Source organism: Henningerozyma blattae, chromosome 5, assembly GCF_000315915.1.
Source record: "Henningerozyma blattae CBS 6284 chromosome 5, complete genome".
NCBI lineage: Eukaryota > Fungi > Ascomycota > Saccharomycetes > Saccharomycetales > Saccharomycetaceae > Henningerozyma > Henningerozyma blattae.
The window spans coordinates 562,845-588,181 of NC_020189.1; the positions used below are offsets into that span (position 1 = coordinate 562,845).

The following is a 25,337-nucleotide window of genomic DNA, read 5'->3' on the forward strand; positions in this document are numbered from 1 at the left end:
TAAAAAAAATAAAATAATAAAAAAAGTAAAATTAAATGTAATTAAAATTGAAGGTAAGGAAAAAAGGAAAACAAAAAAGTATGAGTTCATGCGTATGTTTATATGGAAGTGAAAAAAATAATAAGTGAATGCCGTCTTAAATGTACGTAAGTCTGAAGTAAATGTGGTGTAATGATAATAATAGTAATAATAATAGTTAAAAGTAATGAAATGAAAATAAGAAATAATATTGGAAAACTAATAGAAGAGAATAGTAATATAATAAAGGAATATAGAATAGAGTACAGTAGCAATTAACGATGATGCTGTGTCATATGTTAAAATCTAGAATCAAAGGTGAAGTTGATACTCCTAATAATAATAGTAACAGTTCAAGGTTATAAAATTATAACGGAGCTAAAAAAAACTGTTACTTGGGGAAGTTTAATAATTAGGATAAAGTTCATATGATATATTTGCATTAGCTTTTTTTTGGAAATTAATATTTTTGCTTGTATGTCTTTTTTTTGTATTTTTATTTTTAGTTTATTTTTTTTTTTTTTTTTTTGTTTTAAGATTTTTTGTAATATATGTTCTTAATGTAAAATTATATTTTCATTTTATACTTGAATAAGTCAGTAGTGGAATAGTTTTATATACTACTCAATCTGTAACCAAGGATCACTGAAAACTTCATTTATATCAGGTCTTTTTGGAACAGTCTTGATTAACATTTTTTTAATTAATTGAACACAAACGGGATTCACAGATGCTTCATTGTCAAAATTAACATTACCTTCAATAATTTCATCAATATTATAAAATGGATTTTCCTTAAAAATGATGGTGTATAATAAAATACCAAGCGCCCAAATATCTTGTGGCTTACCTTCATATGGATTGCCCGCTAAAACTTCAGGGGCAGCATAATCTATAGTACCAACAAATACATCAAATGGTCCGTTTTTAACATATGCTGCAGAACCAAAATCAATAATTTTGACATAACCTTTGGAATCAATGATGACATTTTCATCCTTAATGTCACGATGAACAATACCTAAGCTATGTAAATGTTGTAGACCAGAAGCAACTTGTTTAAAAATTAATTTGGCTTCGTCTTCCGTCATATCTGTACGGAACTCAATCAAGTCGAATAAATCAATGCAACCAGATTCACCATGAACTGGTGTTTCTAGATAATAATATTGGTCATCTTCGAAGAAATCAATCATTCTTAGAATGTTATCGTGTGGTTTTCTATTCAGAGTATACATTATTTGGATTTCTGATGGAATAGTACCTAGCTTGCGATCCCTTACCCATGAATCTACCAAAATTCTATCTTTATAAATCATTTTAATGACAACAACATATTTTTTAGTTTTATGGTAGCACATATTAACTTTACTATATGCACCCTCACCCATTTTTTGAAGTACTAAAAAGTGGGTAAATTTTTTAGAATGCTTTTGGGATCCAATTTGCTCATCAGTGACAGGCAAGCTTGTTAAAGAAGTCTCAGAATTCATGAATGAGCCAGCAACTGATAGAGCTGATGCTGATTTAGTATTTGATGCAACAGAACCGTCAGCAGTCAACGAGTCGGTGGAAACATTCGCAGTTGGACTTAGAATAATCTTTTTAATTAAATCTCCATCCATTCTAAAATTGGAACTATCAGTAAATCTTGATTTATCACTGCTATATAATTTAGCAAGTTGCAATCTTTTCTGTAATGCTGGCTCGATAATTTCATCAAAATTAATAGCTTTATCAGCATTATCATTCTCATCTGGAATTTCAGTAGCAGCGCTATCCACGGTTACAACCGACCTTTCTGTATTCTTTTTACTTCTTAATTCCGAAATTAACTTGGAATCTCTCAAAGTCTTCTCATTATCCTTCAATGCGTCATCAATTTTTAAATGTAGCGAAGAGGATGCTGAAGTATTTGAAGTACTCACTTTGGTTAGTTCATTCTCATCCAGTATTTCTAGTTGAGAAGGAGTCGTATTGTAGTCCTTAAAGATAATATCTCTTGAATGAGTTATCCATAATAGAATATTACTTTCATTCATTACGTGCAATTGTAAATCTACTTTAATAATAGAACCATCGGAATGTTTTGCATCAATACCTGAAGAAATATAGAAAGCTTCTGGATCATTTTCAATTTCAGCTTTAATTTTTCTAAAGAAATGTTCAGTAAATACCAAGCCTTTATTTTCTGGTGAGTGGACATTTAGAATTGGATAATGGTGTGAAACAAAGTTAATCATTTCAGGGAACGTTGGTAATATTTTGACAATTGAATGGTTAATTAATTCAGAAAAATGACGACCAAACATATTCTTAGAAATAGATTTATTGAAGCCAAGAATCTTTAGTGTATGAGTATTAATAATGAAAAGACCAGCTTGATAAGGTAAACTATGAATATGCAATCTTATTCCATCCTCATCACAGCAAGTAGCAATAGCACATGGAATGTTTGAAGATAAATGATTTAAAGTGAAGTATCTCTTATCATTGATGTATTTTGAAACTTTCATCTCTTCAGATAATAATTCATCATCTTTTGTGTCTAAATTTCCTTGTCTAACATCATTAATCAGTTTGGATAAAGAGTGACTTAAATCAGAAAGTGCTGGAATTTTATTTTTATCTTCCAATGTACAAAAAGTTTTTTCTGCACAAGGATAAAATAATTCAGAACCTGAAATTGCCTTTTCGATATTAAAAGTAGATTTATTCAATAATAAAACCCCATCATCGCAAGGAACTTTCTCAAATACACAAACCAGCATATTATTTTTCCTCTTGGCCCATAAGGAAGCCCAAAGTGTGATTTGGTTTGGATCACCATCACTGCCAGGTTGAATAATAGAAACAATTTCACCTGTTAATGGTACATCTTGATTTTTTGTGGTTAGTATTTTATTCATAACAAAATATCTACTTGCTGGATGTAGTACATCTAATAAGGAAAGGCATTTCATAGTATTATTTGATATACCAAATATCAAACAAGCTAAATCATTTGCTGCTCTGAATTTCCAAGGATTATCTAATTCACAAGTGAAAATTGCTTGATGTGAAGAATTCTTTCCTGAAGTAAAAATGTGTAGAGATCTAATATAATCTGGTAAACTTGTACAATTGTCATCAATACAACATAATCCAGCATTATCATCTACGGGCGAAGCTTGAGTTTGAACTCTTGTACGTTGGGTAAAAGCTCTTGTTCTTGATCTTGTTCTTGAGGTTGACTCTGAGTTTTCATCTTTTGTGGGACAATTTTGTTGAAAAAATGGCACTGCTAGAGAATCTAAAAGAATTCTTTTCAAATTTACTGTAGTTATAGAATCTTTTTCTTCAAACTCTCCAATTAATTCTGTTTTTGAAGTCTTCAAAAGTGATTTGTTCATATTAAATAATGATATTGTATGTAAATTAGAAGCATTTTCTACTGAATTGTTATCAAGGGTATCATTTAATAAATTCAATAGATTTTGTAAATTATCTTTTTCAAATTGTAATAATTCATCATTTACAGATGATGAATTTGAACTTTCCCTGTCACTTACATAAGGAGAATAATTATTTGAATAATCCATAATCTCCCCAAGTGAATGACGTAAAGTTTTATCATCCATGCTGGAAGTAGAATCACGGTTCGCTGAATCAGGAATATTTAAATATTTGATTCCGTTCATGATACTTTGATTATCTGCAGCACCCAAAGTTTTTGTTCTTCTTTTATTAGCAATGGGAGCAGATACTGGAAAAGGACCCTTTGGATTTGAAGTTAAAAAATGAGGATGTTTAACAGTAGTAGTTGTGCTCGAGGCATTTGCCTGAGCATCCCTTTTAATCTTTTGTTTTAAATGAGAAGCAAGACTATGTAATGAGCTGGCTCTTCTTAAATTTGTTTTTCTTACTGGATTAAATTTTGAATCATTTAATTGTTGATCGTATGCATTTTCTACTACAGCGTAATCGAAATCTTTATTAGCTTCAGGTGAACCTGGAGAACAACAATTTGTATTTATTACAAATGCCTGTAATGCAGCTGAATGGGCATTTAATTTTGAATTTATTGCATTATTTAAATTTCTAGAAATCGGATCACTCTTTTTATGATTATGAATAAAATTATTCGGTATATATTCACCTAAATGTCTTGTATGAACTACAGAACCGTCAGTTGGCGCTACCAATAAGTTAGGATTTGAGATCAAGATCTCCAGAGATCTTTTCAAGATATTAAGTCGTACGCTTAGGGAATTAGGGGATAATGGGTTATACGAATAGGCATGTGTAGATTTATTAGAAAGATGTAATGAATCATTATTATCTAAAAGTGGTGGAGTATCTGAAGTTGGAGTGGCTTCATGTTGTGATGGAGAAGCACTTTCTTCTCTTGTAAAGTCCGAAGTTACTATAGGAGTTAATATTGGCTGAGAAGTAGGTTCAAAAGATTTTGCAGAAATCGAATGTTTCGCTTTTAAATTATCGAATAGATCGTGTGAACTTTTCGAAGCACCAATGAATGGCATGATGGATTATAATATATTTTCAAAAAAATAGAAAAAGAAGCACTATGTGATGTATTCTCGATAAATAAAGATGTTTTGCTAAATTTGAAAGGAATTTTGCTGAATAATAGATATGAAATGTGAACTTTTTATAAAACCAAAATCTAATAAAAAAAAGAAATAATAAAATAAAAGCTCAGAGTTAAAAAAAGGTAAAGTTATTAATTAGCAGAATTTCTTTATTTTATTAACAAAGCAAATTAACAAAACTAAAGAATATGAGGAGGATAATATGAGTTATGGGGATATAAATAGACAGGTACTCTTTAAACAATGGAGGAGGATGAGGAGGGGGGCAGAATACCAGCTGGATTTATGCGACGGAATAATCAGATGCAAATTAATTTACAGGAGTTCGGGAATAAACTAAGTTTAATATAGGCTAAAGAAATAATTAATTATTTGACCAGTTACAATCGAAGTTAGATATTTTTCCAAAAATGGCCTATATGGATAATAAGAAACGACTGTAGGAATTACGGTTATAAAATAACTAATGAAATCTAGAATCTTCCGAAAATATTTTGATACCTATAATCCAAAAAGAAAAAGGCGAAACCGATATAACGTAGGGAAAAATAAGTGTGTTGTAAAATAGGAACCTTGAAATATTAGTAAAAGTCGGTTACTATGGTTAAATAAAAGTAATGAATATGTCAGTGATTAGTAGGGTATAAATATGAATAGAAAAGTCTTGGACGTTACCTTTTTCTTTCTTACTTTTAGTCGCAGATCGAAGATCGAAGATCGTAGCGTTATGTATAAGATTATGGTTCGAGTTTGGGTATTGTGTTGGAGGCGTAAAGTAAAACTTTGTAGTAAAACTTTGTAGTACGATGATGCTGATGATGCTGGTGGTGAATGTTGAACTTGAAAAATCTATGTAAGCAACTTATTTTCTGCACTGATTAGTACAAAAGGTAAATACTGAAAGGAATAATTATTAAATGATATACACCGGAAAATATTAGCAGTAGATTTATTATTATTATTTTTTTTTCATTCAGTAGTCGGTGTTATTCCAACTATTTAGGTGAGATCCTTTGAAATAGTTATGTTGTTGTTCAAATTGCCTGTTAAACACAATCACCTGTTGATGTGAATATTAGAGGAGACTATTCGGGATTAAAAAGTTATCAGTCAGGGTGCTGACCGATTTGGAAAGTAGGCAACCCTTGATTTAAGATTGAAAGGGATAGGGTTTTGATAGGGTTGCGAAAAGTTCCCGGGAGCGAGAAGCGAGGGTTGGCGCAGTTAAGAGATGCGCCACAAATGATGCATGTCTTTTCTTTTTTAAATAAAGGTATTTTTTGTAGTCATGAAATTATATAGTATAGAGAATAATAGGAATAGGAATAGGAATAGGATAACTGGAATGGTATGGACGTGTGGTACTGCTTGGTGGCAATAGCAGCCGACCTGAAGTATAATTTATTTGATAAATATTATTTGAGAACACGAAAAATTAAGCAAAACAAATTTGTTGGTCCTACTAAAGATGTGGATAAAAAATATTATTTAGAACAAGATGGAGAGATCCCCATAGAGGACGAGATTAGAGGATATAATACGAATTCTCCGATAATTGTACCGCCTTTACCATTATTTTGGCACGGACTTCGAAAGAACTTGAAGCTCAGAGTGTTTTTAATCAAGAAAAATTTTAATCTAAATTTTTTTCTAAATCCAACTTTTCGATTCCCTATAATAGTAAGTACAAAAAAGTATTTTCTTATTTATGAAATATAATTTCTTTTGTTTGTCTTCTGTTTTTACTAACTATATCAACAGGGTTTAATCCAAACGATTACTTATCCCATATATTGGAGATATGTTTTAATATTCTCCATTTGTTATATATTAATTTTTTTCACTTTAATATTCATGACATACATATTTGTCTTACCAATAATGTTTTTATTTACCTTTTCTATATTAGGCCCGTTTGGATTTCTACTATCACATTTACAATGGTTATTACAATTAAATTTAATTGCGAATTTAATTGTCAAGAATTTATTATTTAAGAGGTTCAAATTTGAAATATTCGATTTAACTATGGTTCGATTGAAAAAACAAATACTGGCTAATCAGGAAAAATTTATCTTACCTAAGGAAAATGGAGGAATGGTTAGTAATTGGAGTTTTAAATTTTGGAATGATGAGATATTTGAAAAACGTTATATCAGTGTTATATTTAACACGCTTAAATTGATTATATTCTTAGGTGTTTCTATGATACCAATAATGGGGCCGATAATATTGAATCAATTATTATCATCGAAAAGAGCATTAGAATATATGGAAAGATTCTTCCAAATTGTATCAATATCTGGAAGTGATAAGAAAAATTTCTATTATGAACATTATTTAGCGTTTATTTGTTTTGGATCAATGACTGGTGTATTAGAAGTCTTGCCATTTTTTTCTATTTTTACTATTATTTCCAATACAGTAGGATCTGCCTACTGGAGTTCAAATTTGATTGAATCTGGTCAAATATAAACTTAAAGGAAAAGGATAAATACAGCAAGAAAAAAAAAAAGTTTTTGACAAGAATATAATATATAGATTAAAATAGATATACATAAATAGATTAATATACTATAATGGATAGAATGAGTGATGAACGGTATTACATAAATGTGATGAACAACCATTAAGTAATAAGTATGGTATTACATAAGTGTAACGAAATGGGCGGGGGGGTGGAGGGCGGTTATGATAGAATTACATGGCCAATTGATCAATTAGTTTGAGTCTGAGACCAAAAATCCCAATCCCAAATATTAACTTGATTTTGTAGTTTTGAATTTTGAATCTTTGCGGTGGAATTATTAAACATATCTTCCGGAGAATCTATTTTAATCTTTTTAGATTCCGACATCGTGAAAGTTTGAGTCGGTGAAGAATTTGAAGGACTTATTTCTAAATCATCTAATTTTCTTTTTTTCAAATTATTACTTTCCATTGGAGTTGGTGGGATTAAATTTTGTTTGTTTGAAATAGAATTTGTTGAAGTTGAATTTGAATTTGTAGAGAAATTAATATTTTTATTATTGATGCAATTGAAAACGGAATATAAAGAATTTCTATCAATTTTATAATTTGACTGTGGTAATGAAGAAGAAGAGAATTCTGGATGACTATTATTATTATTGTTATTATTGCGTAAGAATTTAGAATCCATGATTAGATTCTTGTTATTATTTGTTATTGATACATTTACAACATCTTGGTCTCTTAATTTTTGAATATTTTTTGTAATTTTTTTCTTTCCTGTACCATTAATAAAATCACTTACTGCTTTGGGGATTGGTTTGACTAATTCTAAATCATGATCATTTTTACCTAAACAATCACCTAGAGTGGACAGGAATAAATCCATAGGAGAGTTTGATAACAATTCTCTACGATGTTTGTATCTTGATATGATTTCCATCTTGTTGATATTTAATTGTTTCAAATTCAATTCTTCATTTTTAAAAGGATTATCATTTGAAGCGGAAGTCATATTTAATGCAGGATTAAAATTTATTGGTTGAATATTTGAGAAAGGTGAAAGAGAATTTATAGAATTATTATTTTTTAACATTGAGTTTGAATTGGAAGGAGAATTTATAATTGTTTGAGAAAGAGTAGCATTATTTTGTAAGTTTGGAGTAGTACCTGTAGTCATGATTGTTTGAGGAGTACCTTTATTTGATGCAGAAGGAGATTTTTTCTTTATATTTGTGGACGAAGATGGGGTATTTGCATTTGAATTTGAGGTGGAATTGGAAGTAGAGTTTGAATTTGATGATTGTTGTTTGGATCTTATATTTGGAGGTATGGATGATTTCCTTGTATTTTTGGATGGAGAAATGGATTGTGGATGAGATGGGGAATTTGCATAAGCTCTTTGAGAGGATGCTTTTGATTGTTGTGCTTGAGCTTGGGCCTGAGCGTGGGCTTGTGCTTGAGCTTGTGCTTGCGCTTGCGCCTGGGCTTGTGCTTGAGCTTGAGCTTGTGCCTGGGCTTGCGCTTGTGCCTGTGCTTGCGCCTGGGCCTGAGCTTGAGCTTGAGCTTGAGCTTGAGCTTGAGCTTGTGCTTGTGCATGTGCTTGTGCTTGTGCTTGTGCTTGTGCTTGTGCCTGAGCTTGAGCTTGAGCTTGAGCTTGTGCCTGAGCTTGTGCTTGAGCTTGTGCTTGTGCTTGTGCTTGAGCTTGTGCTTGTGCTTGTGCTTGAGCTTGTGCTTGTGCCTGAGCTTGCGCCTGAGCCTGAGAATTCATTTGATTATTTTGCATTTGATTATAAATGTTTGGTTGAGAATTACTCTGTTTCCTTTGGAATTGCAATTGAGGAGTATTTTGAGATTGCGATCTAGAATGAGGTTGTTGAGACATAGAATTCGGAGAAGGAGATTGTTGGTAATGGAATTGCTGCTGAATGTGTTGAATGGAGCCTTGTACACGTTGTTGGTTTTGGGAGATGTTGTTGTATTGTTGCTGTTGTTGCTGGGATTGTTGTTGTTGTTGTTGCTGTTGTGATTGTGGCTGAGATTGAGGTTGGGTTTGTGGTTGAGATTGTTGCTGAGTTTGTGGTTGCGACTGTGGTTGAGTTTGAGATTGAGATTGAGCTTGACGAATCATCTGTTGTCTCTTCAAGATTTGTATTTTCATGGATTCCCAATATTTCTGATACTTGACAATCAGTTTATCCACGGTATCCAATTTAACGACATAGATCCCCTTGGAACATTTTTCTATGATTTCTTTAACAAAGATACGCAATTGCAATACTTCCTTCAAGAAGTTTTCGTTTTTAGTGAGGATGTAGACTTGAGGAGTGTAGTTACTCACTTGAGCAAACAATTGTTGGTTTAATTGTAATTTACGTTTGATTTCATCTCTTTCTTGCATGGAAAGTGAGTTTGTGATATCGGATAATCTTAGAGGAGTTCTTGCGGCTTCGGCCGAGATCCTCTTGACGATTTCTATATCTTGTTGTGTAGGAGCAAAAGCTTGCATTATAGATTGACGAGGAGGAGCAGCGGCAGTAGCAGCAGCCTGAGGAGGGGCAGCAGGATTAGAAGAAGGTGGAGGAGGAGCAGGAGCATTTGAGTTTGCAGATGCAGGTACTTGAGAAGGAGGTTGGTTGTTTGCATTGTTGTTGTTGTTGTTGTTGTTGTTGTTGTTGTTGTTGTTGTTGTTATTGTTATTGTTATTGTTATTGTTATTGTTATTGGCGGATGCAGAAGCAGGTGCGTTTGCATTGGCATTTGATTGTTGTCGTTGTAATTGTCTAATGGATTGTATTTTTCTTAGAGCTTTTTGATTGATATATTTTCTAATAAATGCTTGTTTATTAAATTGAGCAGCAGTGGAAGGGGTGCAATGGTTTTTTTGAAAAGTCTTGCATGCCTCCATGGCTTCTTGTAACAGGGCCTTTTGTTCATCTGGAGAGAAAATCTGATGGATTTGGCCAAGAACGTTTGGAGGTTCTTGTTGAGGTTGTTGTTGAGATTGAGGCTGTTGCTGTTGAGGCTGTTGCTGTTGAGGCTGTTGTTGTTGAGGCTGTTGCTGTTGTTGCTGTTGTTGTTGAGGTTGTTGTTGCTGTTGCTGTTGCTGTTGCTGTTGCTGTTGCTGTTGCTGTTGCTGTTGCTGTTGCTGTTGTTGTTGTTGAGGACGTTTTGCATATAACAACTGTTGATGTAGCTTGTAAACTTCTTTAGCAGCCTTCATGTCAGAAGCAGAAAGACGACCTTGTTGTGCTAGTTCTGTAATTTGTTGCCATGTGTTTACACCTGGTGGAATACGTGGTAACCTATCCAGTAACTCTTGTGGGATGGGGGCTATTTTCATCTGGTTAATGATCTGTTGTTGTTGTGAGGTGAATTGTGGACGTGGTGGAGCAGGACTAGCAGTTGGTTCTGATGGTTGGTGTGGAGCATGTTGGTTACGTAGCTGTTGAGCGACTTGTTGACGAGCCTGAGCTTGTTGGTTTAAAAACATCTGAGGATTCATCTGAGGGTAAGCCTGAGCAAGGTTTTGCGGTTGCTGTTGGGATTGAGGTTGCTGTTGAGATTGTTGTGACTGGCCTTGCCCTTGGCCTTGCGACTGACCCTGCGGTTGCATTTGTGCTTGCATCTGCATCTGCATGGAATGTTTCTGTTGAGCCTGTGCCTGAGCCTGTGCTTGCACTTGACGTTGTTTATTCTGTTGTAGAATCAAATCCTTCTTCCGTTTATCGAGGGTCTCGCGCATCTTACGCACCTTTTCGTGCATGTTATCCATATATTCTTTCTTGGAGGAGCTTTTCGTATATAGCGCAGCTTCGAAGTTCTTAGCATGGACTTTCATATTCTGAGCTGTATCGGAGTTGCCGCCATTGATGGTGTTAATGTTCATCAGCACTTGAAGTAAGTCCTGGACATTCTGGGCACGTTCTTCTACACTAGCTTTGGCCTCCATAGTATAGACAAATAGATGTATTTAGGAGCGTGGTATTTAAAAGTGATAGTGAGAGAGGAGAGACAGTAGGTAATACTGAGAAGGCTTTTTGGAAGATGTTTTGTTTTATTTTGTTTTATTTTTTTTATTTTTTGAAGGTTGATGGATGGTAACTCTGAATATATGTAATTTAAAGTGAATATATTCTTACTTCTTGTAAAAGGGTCGTTGTTCTGTGGGGTGAAAAGGTGGGTAAAAGAGTATATAATATAAGAATCAATTAGTTCTTTTTTAAGTTGTTTAGTTGGACAAGAACCGACGACCACGCTATTTTTAAGCGTGCGGCGATGGCCGGCGCGGCACGGGGCGATGAAAACGAGGGCGAAACGAGAAAGCGAAAGAGAGCAAGAAAAGAGAAACGCGAGAAAAAGAGGGCGACTGACCGACCGGGTAACAGGGGTTGCCGACGGGAAACCAGTGGGAAACCAGTGGGAAACCAGTGGGAAACAGGCGGGAAACACTGGGAAAGGCGGAAGAAACAAATGCGAAACAGATGCGAAACAAGAGGGAGCACGTGAGAAGCACGTGAGTAACAAGACCGAAGAAAGAAAAAAATTTGTATGGGAGAACCTTACCCGCCGTCATGCACGTGCTGCACACGTGTCAAGCGGGGAATATGTATAGTCGCCCGATCGATCTCGGAGCGATGGTGTGTGTCACGTGCCACGTGCCACGCCCACACACCCAGCTCCGTTTACGGAGCTCTTTTTTTAGGGAATATTTTTTTTAATACAATATTTTCTTTTTCGGCCGGCCCGTGCTCTTTATATAGTCAGTAAGAAAAATTTGTGTTACCCGGCCATCACATTTTTTTCATGTTTTTTTTCCTAGCCAATTTTCTTGCTGCCACCCGTGCACCTCCACGTGCTAAAAAATTCGGGCTTGTTTGACACGTGATCTGTAGCACGTGCTTCTTGCCTATATTTGGATCATGTGCTCCGCCCGGACATCTAGCTTTTCCATCCGCACACCACGCATTTACCACCCATACATCCCACCCGCACACCCTCCCGAAATATCGAGGCCACGTAGCCTTTGCACGGCCACGTAGCCTCTACGCAACCTGTTAAGTCCATACGCTTCTCCAGATCCCCCTTCCCCACGTCCTATATAAACTAAGGTCGAGCCAAAGCTCTTTATAATAACCACATAAAGACGACCCAAACAACTCCAAGACAATGGCTGCCACTTCAAAAGACCCCGCTCTTGAGAAAGAAAAGACCCCGCAGACCCTGGACACAACGGGTTCCAACCCTAGTGACACAATAGACAGCCCTAAGGACCTCTCTAGCAAGAGCGCTAGCAAGAGCGCTAACAAGAGTGTAAACAACACTTTACCTTGGGATACAATTGAATCTATCGTTTCCCCCATTTTACTCACGCTATTAGCTTGTTCTGTTAGAATGAAAGATATAAACAAGAATAAAGTCTCTACATGGGATGAAGCTCATTTCGGTAAATTCGGTTCTTATTATCTAAGACATGAATTCTATCATGACGTTCATCCACCTCTAGGTAAAATGTTGGTGGGGCTCTCGGGTTATATCTGGGGATATAACGGTTCGTGGGATTTCTTGGGTGCCCAACCTTTCCCTGAAAACGTTCCCTACGTGAAGATGCGTCTTTTCCAAGCGCTTCTGAGTGCATTATGTGTACCATTAAGTTATTTCACTGCAAAGGGTTTAAAATTTTCATTACCAAGTGTTTGGTTATTGAGTTTAACTGTATTATACGAAAATTCTTACACAACTCTAGCTCATTTCGTTCTACTAGATTCTATCCTTATGTTTTTCACCACTTTATCATTCATGTGTTTTGTTTATTACTATCAACAAGGAGCCCACCCTTTCTCTAAGGCTTGGTGGGGGTGGATGGCTGCAACAGGTATTTCTATCGGTTGTACCATCTCTGTTAAAATGGTCGGTTTATTTATGGTTTCTGTAGTAGGGATCCATGCTGTCGTAGATCTCTGGAACCTTTTGGGTAATAAACGCGTCTCGCGTATTCAATGGTTTTACCATTTAGGGGCCCGCATTCTTTGCTTGATTGTGCTCCCCTTTTCCGTATTCGCGCTATCTTTCAAGATCCATTTCGATCTATTATACAAATCAGGAACTGGTGATAAAGTGATGCCCTCCCTTTTCCAAGCCTCTTTAGAAAACACTACTGTGGGCCAAGGTCCAAGAGACATTTATAAGGAAAGTTCTATCATCACTTTAAGAAATATGGGTATTACAACTCAAAGCGTCTTTTTACATTCACACCCACAAAGGTTGCCAGTCGGATCTAAACAACAACAAGTCACTGGTTATACTTTTGCTGATGATAATAATAAATGGTATTTCCAAAACCCTATCATGGATGATGACGCTTATTTGAATTATAATATTAATTTCCCTCCTCAAGATACAGATTTCATTCTGAATAATATGACTTATTCTTTGGCCCATTTAAACACAGGTGCCACATTACACTCGCATAATTTGGAATCGCCTGTTGATAGGTTGGCTTATGAGGTAACTGGTTATATAGGTGATAGAAATGATAATTGGCAAGTAGAAATTTTGAAACAAGAATCTGCTGAGGAAGATACTTCCGTAGTACACACAATGACCACTATTTTCAGATTAAAGCATTCCATCAATGGTTGTTATCTTGCCTTTACGGGTAATAATTTACCTGAATGGGGGTTCAAACAACAAGAAATCGCTTGTATCAAGGATTCGAGCAAGAATAATAAATATACTTGGTGGATGATTGAAGATCATGAGAATCCAGATGCTCCACCAAAACCTAAAGATTTCAAATACCCAAAACCAGGATTCTGGTCCATGTTTTTCTATTTAAATAGAGCCATGATGGCCACGAACAATGCTTTGAAACCAGAAACTGATAAATTAGATCCTTTATCTTCAAGAGCTTGGCAATGGCCAACTTTAAACAAAGGTTTAAGATTGAACGGTTGGGATGAAAATGGTAACCGTTATTATTTAATGGGTACACCTTTAACCACCTGGTCTTCTTCACTCTCCATCATTGGATTTTCTATTTTCATCTTATTCAGATTCATTAGATGGCAAAGACAATGCGATTCCAAACTTTTGTTCCCTCATGATATGCATCAAGTCATCATTGCAGGTGTATATCCTTTAATTGGTTGGGCATTACACTTCTTCCCCTTCGCTTGTATGGGTAGAGTCACTTATGTTCATCATTATTTACCAGCATTATATTTCGCCTTAATCCTATTGTCCTTTATTTTCGAATTTTCTCTCAAAGGATTAGGAGCAAATAAATCCACTAATTTGATTAGACTAGTCATTTATTCAACTTTCGCTTTATTAACTTTACTATGTTTTTCATTCTTTTCTCAAATGTCATATGGGATGACAGGCCCACTCGAAAATTATAATAGTATGAATTGGTTAAAGGATTGGAAAATAGGTCAAGACAATTATACAATCTTTTAATTGACTATATAAATATGTATATGCACTTTTATATACCCCCCCCCCCTCTCCGTGTAATATTCAATATCACTTTTACTTATTATGTTTGTTTGTTTTTTCATTCATCCTCGATTGGAATGACGTGCCATAGGAGGAGGAGACAATACATGACTCAATTTATAACGTTCATCAACCACTTCACTATACTCTGGTACGTTTTCATATTCAGGTGGTGATAACAATTTAATGTCTTGATACATGGGTGGTACTTCTTCTTCCCATGATATACCAAGTCCACTTCGTTCACAAACTGGTAATTTGAATTGCATGGTCAATACACGTGCCGCACCAGTCGGTACACTTACTAACCTTGAGCCTTTCACATTTCTTCCACGTTGATTTCCTCTATTAGCAAACATTGGCGAAATTTCTGCTAATCGTTGATCCACTTCACGTTTTCGTGGATTTTTAGCATCTGTTCCATTCTCAATTTGGATTTCTTCCTCTGCTACTACGATCTCTAATGATAAGTTATGTGTCACATATAGTCCCAACGAATGATCTTGAATATCAGGAGTAATGCCAGTAGGTTTAATGGCTGGTGTATACATCGGTTTGCTAGAACTACAAAATTTGATAGGATTAGTCAAGCCAGAATCTAAATCCATTATATCGAGATCAGTCATTAAACTGATACACCCTTCCTCTCCATGGAAATCACTCTTCCATCCAGATTTCATCTCATCTTGTTTTAACACTCTCACTTCTTCGGTAAATATACTAGATCCACTTTGTTTTTGTTGTTCGATCTCTTCTAACCGTTGTCGTTCTTGTGTTTCCTCCATTTCTTCTCTCATTGCATCATCATTGGGATGAAAAAATTCTTCTTCTTCTTCTTCGCCTTCATCATCAACTATTCCAACTCGATTCGAACGTACTGGTTCAGGATTATTATTATTATTTCCCATGTTACCTTCACAAAGTGTAACATTCACTTGCGGGGTTAATGTACCATATCTTTTAATCTCCATCTTGGGCTTCTTCTTCAATTCTTCATCTCGTTTCCGTATCATTTCTTCCAATATTTTTAATTCATAACGATGATTAGAACAAACATATCCTCGAAATTTAGTCTTTTCTTCAATCTTCCATGATAATTTACGCATCTTCCATCTTTTATTCCCCTGTGTAATACCATCTATTCTTAATTTTAATGGGAACGTAGATTTAGGTGAAACATAACTTGGTAATGATGCAGATGCAGTCATCTTTGTTGGTGGGAATACTCTTACTGGTGTTCTCATAGAGTGATGGGTATACGCTCGTTTAATTATAATAGGCAAACTTAATTCACAGAGTTGTTCCTCACCAAAAGTATCATGATTACGACATGGATCAAGATAATTGATTGTAGCTATTAATTCATAATTGATAATAATTTGAGCACCAGAACCTAAACATGCACTAGCAGGTAATGATCCATCTAATAAATATGAAAATGGGAATTGATAATTTCCAACTTGGAAATCCCGACTCATATTTTGTATTTCCCATTCTTTTATAACTGTTTTTTTAATATTACAGTTCAAACATTTTGAAATTTTTTCTGAATCTAATAAAANNGGTTTATTTATGATAATATTCTGAATTAATGATAATGTGATTGAATTAAATTTGATCTTAGTATATCCAGATAAGATCTGATTAGTTTTTAATCTTGATGAATTATCATAGGAATGATTAATTGATGCGGTGGTTATTGAATGTTGACTATTGAGTGATAGATTAGTTAGCGTCGTCGATAAGTCTGGTGTGGAAATGCAATCAATATCTCGATACGGATTTCTGACATTGATATTAAGTAAACCGCTCAAGATAGATCCTGAAGATTCTTGTACAGATCCGTACAATATGCATGGTGGCGATTCTATATCAATAGAGACTTGTATAGGATCGTTCTCTACTTGTCCAATATTGTCATTATTTGAATATAAATTTGTGAAAACTTCAAAAACCATTTAAAATTTAAACCAAGTGCAAAAAAAAAATATTAATAATAGATCAAAAATATATCATCCGATGATGGAATTTTTTGAAGAGAAATAAAAATAAAAATAAATGAAATTATGCAAAAATGTTAATATTGAAAAAAAAAGTTTATAATATGCAATTTGGAAGGCACTTTTTTTTCACTATTATCCTTTGACTGTCCTTTATTGATGCCCTTTCACAAGGCCCTTTGTCTCTATTGTAATGTTCCAAGGTTCGTTTTTTTTCTATAATAAGCCAACTTGGATCTAGAGCTGTTATATTTTGGTTTCCTAACTAGAATGCTTCGATTAATAAATTGTTAACGTAATTTTGCTAATGTAAGTAATTTTTCAACTTGTGATTTTTTTTCACACAAGAAATTTCATTAAAGTAAAATGACGTTTTTATCAAGGAATTTCCGAATTTATTATTGCACGTGATAAAAATGGAAATACTTTTTACTGAATATTTTCAAAAATAAAAAAAAAAAAGAAAAGAAAAAATAAATGACAGATCACTATGACATTTTAATTATTCTAATGAAAAGGAAATCTTTTTGAGTCAAATATCCAAAGTTATTCTTTTTCTTTTTTACCAAAAAAAATTTGAAGGGTTTTAATTAATTTTATATAGGATTGCATTGGTAGTAACAACGTTAATATTTCCTACTTTTGTAGGATTAATCTAATTCATAATTGAATATTAGTGTCAAAGGTAAAATACTCCTGAAAATTAATTAGCAAATCCGACATTTAATATTCTCGTGTTTATTTATTTTCCCTTAGTTTTTTTTATTCTTATTTTCGTGACGCGAAAATTCTTACATATGAGAAAACTAGAATTCATTGTTTACCGTCGGATCAGGTAACCAAATCGATGATGATCTTTAGTAAACAATATATTGACAAAGAAAATATTTGTTGAGTAGATTCGGCACTTGGTAATTTAAATAAAAAAATAATAAAAACTAATCTTTATTTTATTACACTTGTTTAAAGTGACAAATTAGCAAATTAATAGCTCATCTATGAATAATTTTTATTTAACTAGAATCTAAAATTGATATCTACCACCTTTTTTTTTAAAGAAAAACGCGTCCAATAAAAAATTACCTTTCGTTTAATTATATTTATTATATTTGTATACTATTAATTGATACCAACGAGCCCTTCCTACCTATTTATTTAATACATAGTAGTAACAGGAGTTTATATACAATATCGTGATCAATGGAAGTCTTTAGTTTACAGCAATACTATCCTGAACCTAATGAAGAGGTCATCACTTATAAAGAACAAAAGCTACAGCTCAATAAAGACGATGGGGATGCAATACTCACAAAGAAGAGGACGGTTATTAAAACCGATTTGGTAGCTCTAATAGTTTATTTGACATCTCCAATTGATACTGTGGAATATTCTATACTATCAGATTTTTTTCTAATTTATAGGCACTTCTTAACCCCTTCAGAATTGTTTAACTTATTAGTTTTAAGGTTCAATTGGGCCATTGAACAAACTTTATCAGATGATTCAGATGGTTCAACTATTTCAAAATTAGGTCAAATTTCAATAGTGCGTACCTTCACATTATTAAGACATTGGATTTTAAATTATTTTGTTGAAGATTTTTTATCAAATATTGAATTGCGTTTAAAATTCATAAATTTTTTAAATGGTGAAACGCCAATGTCATATACCAATAATCTTAAAATTATTAAAAATTGTATTATAAATTTAAAGAAAGCTTGGATTAAAAAATCAAACTTAATTTGGGAAAATACAAATTTCGATGAGCCAGATATTCGATGTCCCCCAGACGAATGGTTATTCTTTAGGCTTAAAGATGTAATAAACTTAGAGCAATCTAAAAAGAGAAACAGCCGATTAAGCTTTTATGCTTTGCAAAGCAGTTCAAATCCAGATTTCCGTAATCAAAATGTTTTATCTGTCTTTGGTAATAGTAGTAAGAAAGCTTCAACAACTATTACTCCAATGACTACAAAGTCAATAATGAATGAAATTAGAAAAAAGAAATTAAAAACTGCTTCCATGATGTTATATCCACAAGATACGTTGGCAAAATACGATAGAGCTTCAAAGGGAAGTTCGTCCTCTAATTCTAGTAATTCAACAACAATTCAAAATGAAGATGAAGATATGGTAGGAAATGATACTATTATCAAAACTGATCTAGCTAAATTAAATGATAATACAAAACAAATTAATTATTCTAATGATTCTACATCAGATAATAATAATACAGATGCTAATGAGATTAAAAATGATAATAATCTTTCTACGCCTACCAATACAGATTTTAATGAAATTAATCCCACCAATAATTGTGATAGAAATAAAGCTAGTCATGATGATAGTCACCATTTAAATCGTAAAGTTAGTCAAGTATCGAAATTAACCCATATGTCAACAATTATTAAAGATGCTGATTATCCATTTTCACCTGAATTAGAACAAATATTACCACCTACACCGGCAAAAAAATTGGAATTTATTCTACAATCAACTTTTATACCAGAGATAGATAGTCCGCCAATGGATTTTCAACAATCTAAGACACCGAAAAGAAATAATACAATCTCGTCGAAAAAATCAGCAAAGAGTAGACACTCTTTATCAAGCTTCACTCATAACAAAAGCCCACTTGGTTTGTTAGCTAAATGGAAAAAAAATCATGATCCAAACGCAATTTTATCAGATGTTACTAGTGCCAATAGCATAGATACCCCAGTTAAGAATAATAAGGAGAGCTTATCAAATGGTATAGAAAATAATAATAATAGTAATAATAATAATGCACAAGTAAAACCGATCAAACCAGAATTAGATAAATTTGTAAATTATGTTATTTCAATAACATCCTTAAATAATCAAAACAACGATAAAGAGGAATTGCAAAACTTGATAGATTCAAAATTTGATATCCTAAGTGCAAGAACTATTGATGAAGTTGAATTTTTGATTTCTACAGAAAACGATTTATTAGCAAAAATTGAACCAGAGCAAATTAATATAACTTCAACGCCTTATATGAACTCAAAACTTCATTCAAGCTCACTTACAAAGATAAATACTGATTTTAGTGCAATGGATAATTTAAATTTGTATCAAACAGCAAATACAATTGCTCAGTCGGTTGTCTCGTTAACTAATACTTTAACAAAGCAAGAACATTCTAAACAAAATCATAATACTCAACAATTAATAGATACATCACCTTTAAATGCTGCATATGAAAGGCGTAAAGTTAAAAGCTCTCTACCGATTTTTAAAAGTGTAGAAACTAGACATAGCATTTCTGGTAGAATATCTCATTTGTCTAATAGTAGCCCTCTAAAAAATAAAGATAAATTTAGTAATACTCCGCACTTGAGCCCTTTGAAGAACGGTGAAATCATTCATTCTAGTCCACAACAATTAGTATTTACCTCAGGAATCAGTGAAAAATCTATCGATCTATCAGATATTAATTTCAACTTTACTAATGATCAGCAAATTAACGATCCAACTTTAAATTTAGCTCCAGAAAATCAATCACCCATAAAAAAAGTAATGATGTCTCCTAATCTGCATATCGATGCCACTCTTCCTAATCTTCAATCTTCTCCAGGTGCATCATTTGCTTCTTCATTATCTATTGACTTAGAAGATCCTGATGAAGTTGTTAATGTACCTGATAATAATTCTATTGGTTCTGAAAATAAACATAATTTGGATCCAGAACTTATCTCGACTCCTCCCCCACCACCTTTGCAGTCTGAGGTTTTTTCTGAAGCAAATGAAGCGAATGCTAATCAGTTCTTGAAAAGGAAAAAAGGTCGCAATAATTTAAGAGAATTCTCCTTTGAACCTGATTTGAGTGAAAAAATTACAGATAATGGTAAAAATGATAATGATGATAACTCTGATTCATCATTACAATTATCAAAATCTTCCAACTCCGATTATGATACTTTTGACTTAGATGAAAATATTTCAAATGTCTTTGGTTCAAAATTGATAACCCATACTGCTATTAGACCTTCAAGTGGGCGTATTAGTGTAGTTAGAAGACAAAGTACACTCAATCGAGTGGCATCAAAGAAAGAAGATATTGCTTTTCCACTCAAACCAAATATGAGTTCTCCATTTAAAGCTAATAGCAGCTCACCACTTAAATTAGAAATGAGTACTCCAATCAAAGATTACCCAAAATCACCATGTAAGGACGACCTTCCGTCACCGTATAAAAAAGAAAGCACTTCACATGCTAAAGATAATGCTATTTTACCTGATGAGGTTAACGAATTAGACTTAAATGAAACAGCAGAATTAGGCCATACACCAACTGACTCTGGAGACTTTGTTGGAGAGTTTGATGATATTATTTATGAAGAACAGATAGAACAATATGCGAAAAAATTGGAACTTGTCAAAATTGAAGATCGTCAAAAATCTAGTATATCTTTAACCCAAAGCTCAAGTACTGATGAATTTCTTTCAGCCGCAAACAGTCCATCCAAGTTTAATGATGTAGATCGGAATAGTTTGGATTTCACACCAATCAAATTCAAGCTGACCAACGTTCCAAGTATCAAATCAATTAAAAGTGAGCAATCAAATGATACATTCGATACTATTAGTTCACCAAATACTCGTCATAAATTAGATCTACGTAAGCAGTTCAGTCAACATTGGTTAAAACAGCAGCAGCAAAAGCAGCAACAGCAACAGCAACAGCAACAGCACCAGCAAGATGAAGAAAATTCTCTAAAGATAACTTATTCTAATAGTACACAGAGTACTGAATCTTCGAATAGGGACAGCGTGAGGGTTAATAAATATATGTATTCACCAAGCGTTGAAACTGCAGATGGGTTGTCTCCTGAAAAAAATGTTAATGTTTTAAGAAATAAATTCTTACAAGAAGATGAAGAGGTTAAAAGTCTGACATCTAGTACTCGTGAACTTCCTTTAGGAAGTCCCATTAAACCTGTTGCACAAAAAATGAATACGAGAGACAAATTAAGCCATGATATTAACCAAAACATTCAAGATTTTGCTAATATTCCAGACGATACAATTACAGATGATCCATTAAATGTTGCAATGATGAAATTAGAAGGTATATATAAAAAAACTAGCGATAATTCAAAAGGGTCTAATGATTCAATACTATCTGTTTTAGAACATGAGATGGAAATGATTGAATTGAATAGAAATCCATCAGATAATATAAATGGTACTAGGCCAAATAAGAGAAAATCTCTACTATTAGAAAGAAGAAGAAAGACCATTATGAATATACCTTATACACCATCTCTAAGTAAAACTACAACCTCTAATATTCAACGTGGAAATACCAATATGCATGTTAATAACGGCAATGGCGGAACAGATGATATTAACAAAGGAATATCGCCCAAAAAACTACAGCAGATCATTTCTTCTTATAAAATCCGAGACCCAAGATTAGATGTAGCTAATACCAGTGAACATATTCCATTCATTCTGATGTATGACTCGTTATCCATTGCTCAACAATTAACTTTAATTGAAAAAGAATTATTAATGGAGATTGATTGGAGAGATCTACTAGATTTAAAATTGAATCATCAAAACAATAAAGCCACAAGTTGGTTACAACTATTATCATTTAATGAAGAAATGACTGGTATTGATTTTGCTATATCTAGATTCAATTTAACTGTTGATTGGGTTGTATCTGAAATTGTATTAACTCAAGATATCAAGATTAAGAGAAACACCATTCAAAGATTTATTCATGTTGCTGAACACTGTAAAAATTTGCAAAACTTCAATACTATGATTCAGATTATCCTAGCATTAAGTTCCTCTGTAGTTCAAAAAATGAGAGATGCATGGAGATTAATTGAGCCAGGTGATCTTTTAACATGGGAAACTTTAAAGCAAATTCCATCTTTAGATAATAATTACTCAAGCATTCGTACACTCTTGGACAGAATCGACCCTATTAAAGGGTGTGTACCGTTTATTGTAGTGTATCTATCGGATTTATCATTAAATTCAGAAAAACATAATTGGATTATAGATCATGAGGTGCTAAATTATAACAAATTTGAGACTAGTGTTCAAATTGTCAAAAATTTTATTCAGCATGTTCAATGGGGTAAATTCTATGATTTTAAAGTAAACCACGATCTACTAAGCAAATGTGTCTATATATCTATTCTTACTCGTGATGAAATTAACCAACTGTCAAGTTAATGTAACTTTATTATAACTGAAAAAATTATTTCAACAAGCCCACTTATTGTTATTTTAAGAAAAGACTATTGTTTTATTTTAAAAGGACTTTTATATTCTACATAAAGAACTAATATTTAATAAATAATCATATAAATAATTTTAATAATATTTTGCTTTCATATGTGTCACAGTATTGAGTTCATCATAAGAGAATTGAAGTGAAAAAGGTGTAAGGTTCAAAATATTACTAAAAAGCCTGTTGGCAGCAGATTTCTCAAATTTCTTATGACCGGGTAAGGCATCGGAATTTTTCAAAAAAATTTTCATATCTTAAAAAAACGATGAGATAGAGACATTTATGCAATAGTTAAAAAATATTCAGAAAAAAGGATACTTGCTAATTTTTTCATTTGTATTGATTAAATAATCAGCTTTATAGTCTATATATCGTTATAGAGTTCATTCTGGTTATTAAAAAAGCAATATGTCTGACGATTTAATTTGGCAAGTTATTAACCAGCAATTTTGTTCATATAAGATCAGAACTGATAAAGGACAAACATTTTGTAGAAATGAATACAATGTTACTGGTCTATGTACTAGGCAGTCCTGCCCATTAGCCAATTCCAAATATGCAACTGTTAAAAGTGTAAATGGTAGACTATACCTATATATGAAAACCGCCGAAAGAGCGCATACACCTGCAAAATTATGGGAAAGAATAAAATTGTCAAAAAATTATTCAAAGGCATTAAAGCAGATAGATCAGCATTTATTATACTGGAATAAATTTTTAATTCATAAATGTAAGCAAAGATTGACCAAATTAACACAGATTGCTATTACTGAAAGGCGTTTGGCACTAAGAGAAGACGAAAGACATTACGTTGGAATTGCTCCAAAGGTTAAAAGAAGAGAGGAAAATAGGGAAAGAAAAGCTTTGGCTGCAGCTAAAATTGAAAAAGCTATTGAAAAAGAATTATTAGATAGATTAAAAAGTGGTGCATACGGTGATAAACCATTGAATGTTGATGAAAAGATTTGGAAAAAGATTATGGGTAAATTGGACAATGAAGAAGAAGAAGTGGAAGAGGAATGGGAAGAAGAGGAAGAAGAAGAAAGTGATGATGGTGAAGTTGAATATATTGAAGATGATGATGATGGGGAGATGGTTGACATGGAAGATTTGGAAAAATGGCTTGCTAATTCAGACGGTGAAGATAATAACTCAGATTCAGACTCCGAAGACGATTCTGAAAGTGATTCTGAATCTAAGGGTGCTCCAAAGAGGAAACGTCCAAGAGTTGAGATTGAATACGAAGAGGAACGTGAGGTTCAACAACAAGCAGAAGAAAATTAGAGCAAGTCAAATTCTAATATCTTATAAACAATAACTTCATTAATTGACCAAACAAGGTTTTTTGTATTAGTTTTTTCCCTTTTTTTTACTTTCTTTACTGTCACTAATTTTTGTTAATTATTCTAAATGTATACTACTATGTACGATATTTTAAACTATTTGCATTTCCTTTAAAATAAATCATCCGTACTTATTCTAATTATTATTTTTTTAATAAATAAAGTTCTAATTAATTAATAGTTGAAACTATATAATGTTTTGGTTGCAGCTGGTACGAAAATCACGTGCTTTTTTATATTTATTTTGTCATTTATCATTTTTAACTTAAATTGCATTAATCCAAAAAGGCACATTACTAGAGATAAAAACAATATTATAAATAAAATCGAAATAACACAATACTTCTGTTGAGCGTAAAATATTACGTACTAACTGATATTTTTATACAACCTACATTTCTCGGAATATAAATAGAGCTCATTTTTATATACTTCTATAGTTTTATATACGTATTTAGCTGGAGGAGGACAATTATAAGAACAGTTAGTACCAAAAAGATCCGACAACTTCAACTTATTAGATTAAACTTCAAAAAGCACTATTTTATAATAACATTATCTCACTACTGTACGGCATTAGAATCCTTAATATTAATATTACTGTTAGTCATAATTAAGAATTCTAATGTCGTACATGGCACTCACGGTGGAGGGATCGACACTTCTGATCAGTCCTCTCATAAGCATGAGAATGAACACGTTGATGATTCTTCAAAGAACTCAAGTGCCTCCAACTTTTCAATCTAATATTGACAATACAACTAACTCTAACTCGAATGCATTTTCTCCACAAACTTATTTTAATCCTATGACAATGCTTCAATTCATGCAAATGATGCAATCTATGTCAATTAATCAAGACACGATACCATTCGCACAACCACCTAACTTTTTATCTTCTACTATTACAAACTCTTTCATCAATACTCCAGATTTCGTTTACACTAGCGATTCCTATGACACCAAAGACATTCCATCTGTCTTAAACGATAATTTTGACAATATTAGTCATTCGACTTCGAAAATTCACTCATCTGGTGATGTCAACAATAAAGTATGTTTATACCGCATCAATGGTAAAACTGAGTTTGAACCATAGATTAAGTTATTTCGCCAATTCCTTAAGAATCAAGGATTA

The 25,337-nt window shown here is 33.1% G+C and overlaps 8 protein-coding genes across 8 annotated transcripts; 5 read left to right on the forward strand and 3 right to left on the reverse strand.

The window, feature by feature from the left end:
- Positions 1-638: 638 nt before the first annotated feature.
- Positions 639-4,541, reverse strand: PSK1 (serine/threonine protein kinase PSK1; the record flags this gene model as incomplete). The annotated part of the gene is made up of 1 exon (XM_004180753.1): positions 639-4,541. The coding sequence occupies one exon, from the start codon at positions 4,539-4,541 to the stop codon at positions 639-641; it is 3,903 nt and encodes a 1,300-aa protein (XP_004180801.1).
- A 1,419-nt stretch (positions 4,542-5,960) lies between these two features.
- Positions 5,961-7,085, forward strand: TBLA0E02300 (uncharacterized protein; the record flags this gene model as incomplete). The annotated part of the gene is made up of 2 exons (XM_004180754.1): positions 5,961-6,290; positions 6,372-7,085. 2 exons carry the CDS (start codon positions 5,961-5,963, stop codon positions 7,083-7,085), a joined length of 1,044 nt encoding a protein of 347 aa, XP_004180802.1.
- A 241-nt stretch (positions 7,086-7,326) lies between these two features.
- Positions 7,327-11,031, reverse strand: GAL11 (Gal11p; the record flags this gene model as incomplete). The annotated part of the gene is made up of 1 exon (XM_004180755.1): positions 7,327-11,031. The coding sequence occupies one exon, from the start codon at positions 11,029-11,031 to the stop codon at positions 7,327-7,329; it is 3,705 nt and encodes a 1,234-aa protein (XP_004180803.1).
- Positions 11,032-12,248: 1,217 nt separating this feature from the next.
- Positions 12,249-14,540, forward strand: TBLA0E02320 (uncharacterized protein; the record flags this gene model as incomplete). The annotated part of the gene is made up of 1 exon (XM_004180756.1): positions 12,249-14,540. One exon carries the CDS (start codon positions 12,249-12,251, stop codon positions 14,538-14,540), a length of 2,292 nt encoding a protein of 763 aa, XP_004180804.1.
- A 101-nt stretch (positions 14,541-14,641) lies between these two features.
- TBLA0E02330 (uncharacterized protein) lies at positions 14,642-16,537 on the reverse strand (the record flags this gene model as incomplete). Its single annotated transcript, XM_004180757.1, has 1 exon — positions 14,642-16,537. The coding sequence occupies one exon, from the start codon at positions 16,535-16,537 to the stop codon at positions 14,642-14,644; it is 1,896 nt and encodes a 631-aa protein (XP_004180805.1).
- Positions 16,538-17,779: 1,242 nt separating this feature from the next.
- On the forward strand, positions 17,780-22,798 carry LTE1 (mitotic regulator LTE1; the record flags this gene model as incomplete). The annotated part of the gene is made up of 1 exon (XM_004180758.1): positions 17,780-22,798. The coding sequence occupies one exon, from the start codon at positions 17,780-17,782 to the stop codon at positions 22,796-22,798; it is 5,019 nt and encodes a 1,672-aa protein (XP_004180806.1).
- A 466-nt stretch (positions 22,799-23,264) lies between these two features.
- Positions 23,265-24,140, forward strand: MAK16 (ribosome biosynthesis protein MAK16; the record flags this gene model as incomplete). Its single annotated transcript, XM_004180759.1, has 1 exon — positions 23,265-24,140. One exon carries the CDS (start codon positions 23,265-23,267, stop codon positions 24,138-24,140), a length of 876 nt encoding a protein of 291 aa, XP_004180807.1.
- Positions 24,141-24,824: 684 nt separating this feature from the next.
- Positions 24,825-25,298, forward strand: TBLA0E02352 (uncharacterized protein; the record flags this gene model as incomplete). The annotated part of the gene is made up of 1 exon (XM_004180760.1): positions 24,825-25,298. The coding sequence occupies one exon, from the start codon at positions 24,825-24,827 to the stop codon at positions 25,296-25,298; it is 474 nt and encodes a 157-aa protein (XP_004180808.1).
- Positions 25,299-25,337: the final 39 nt, after the last annotated feature.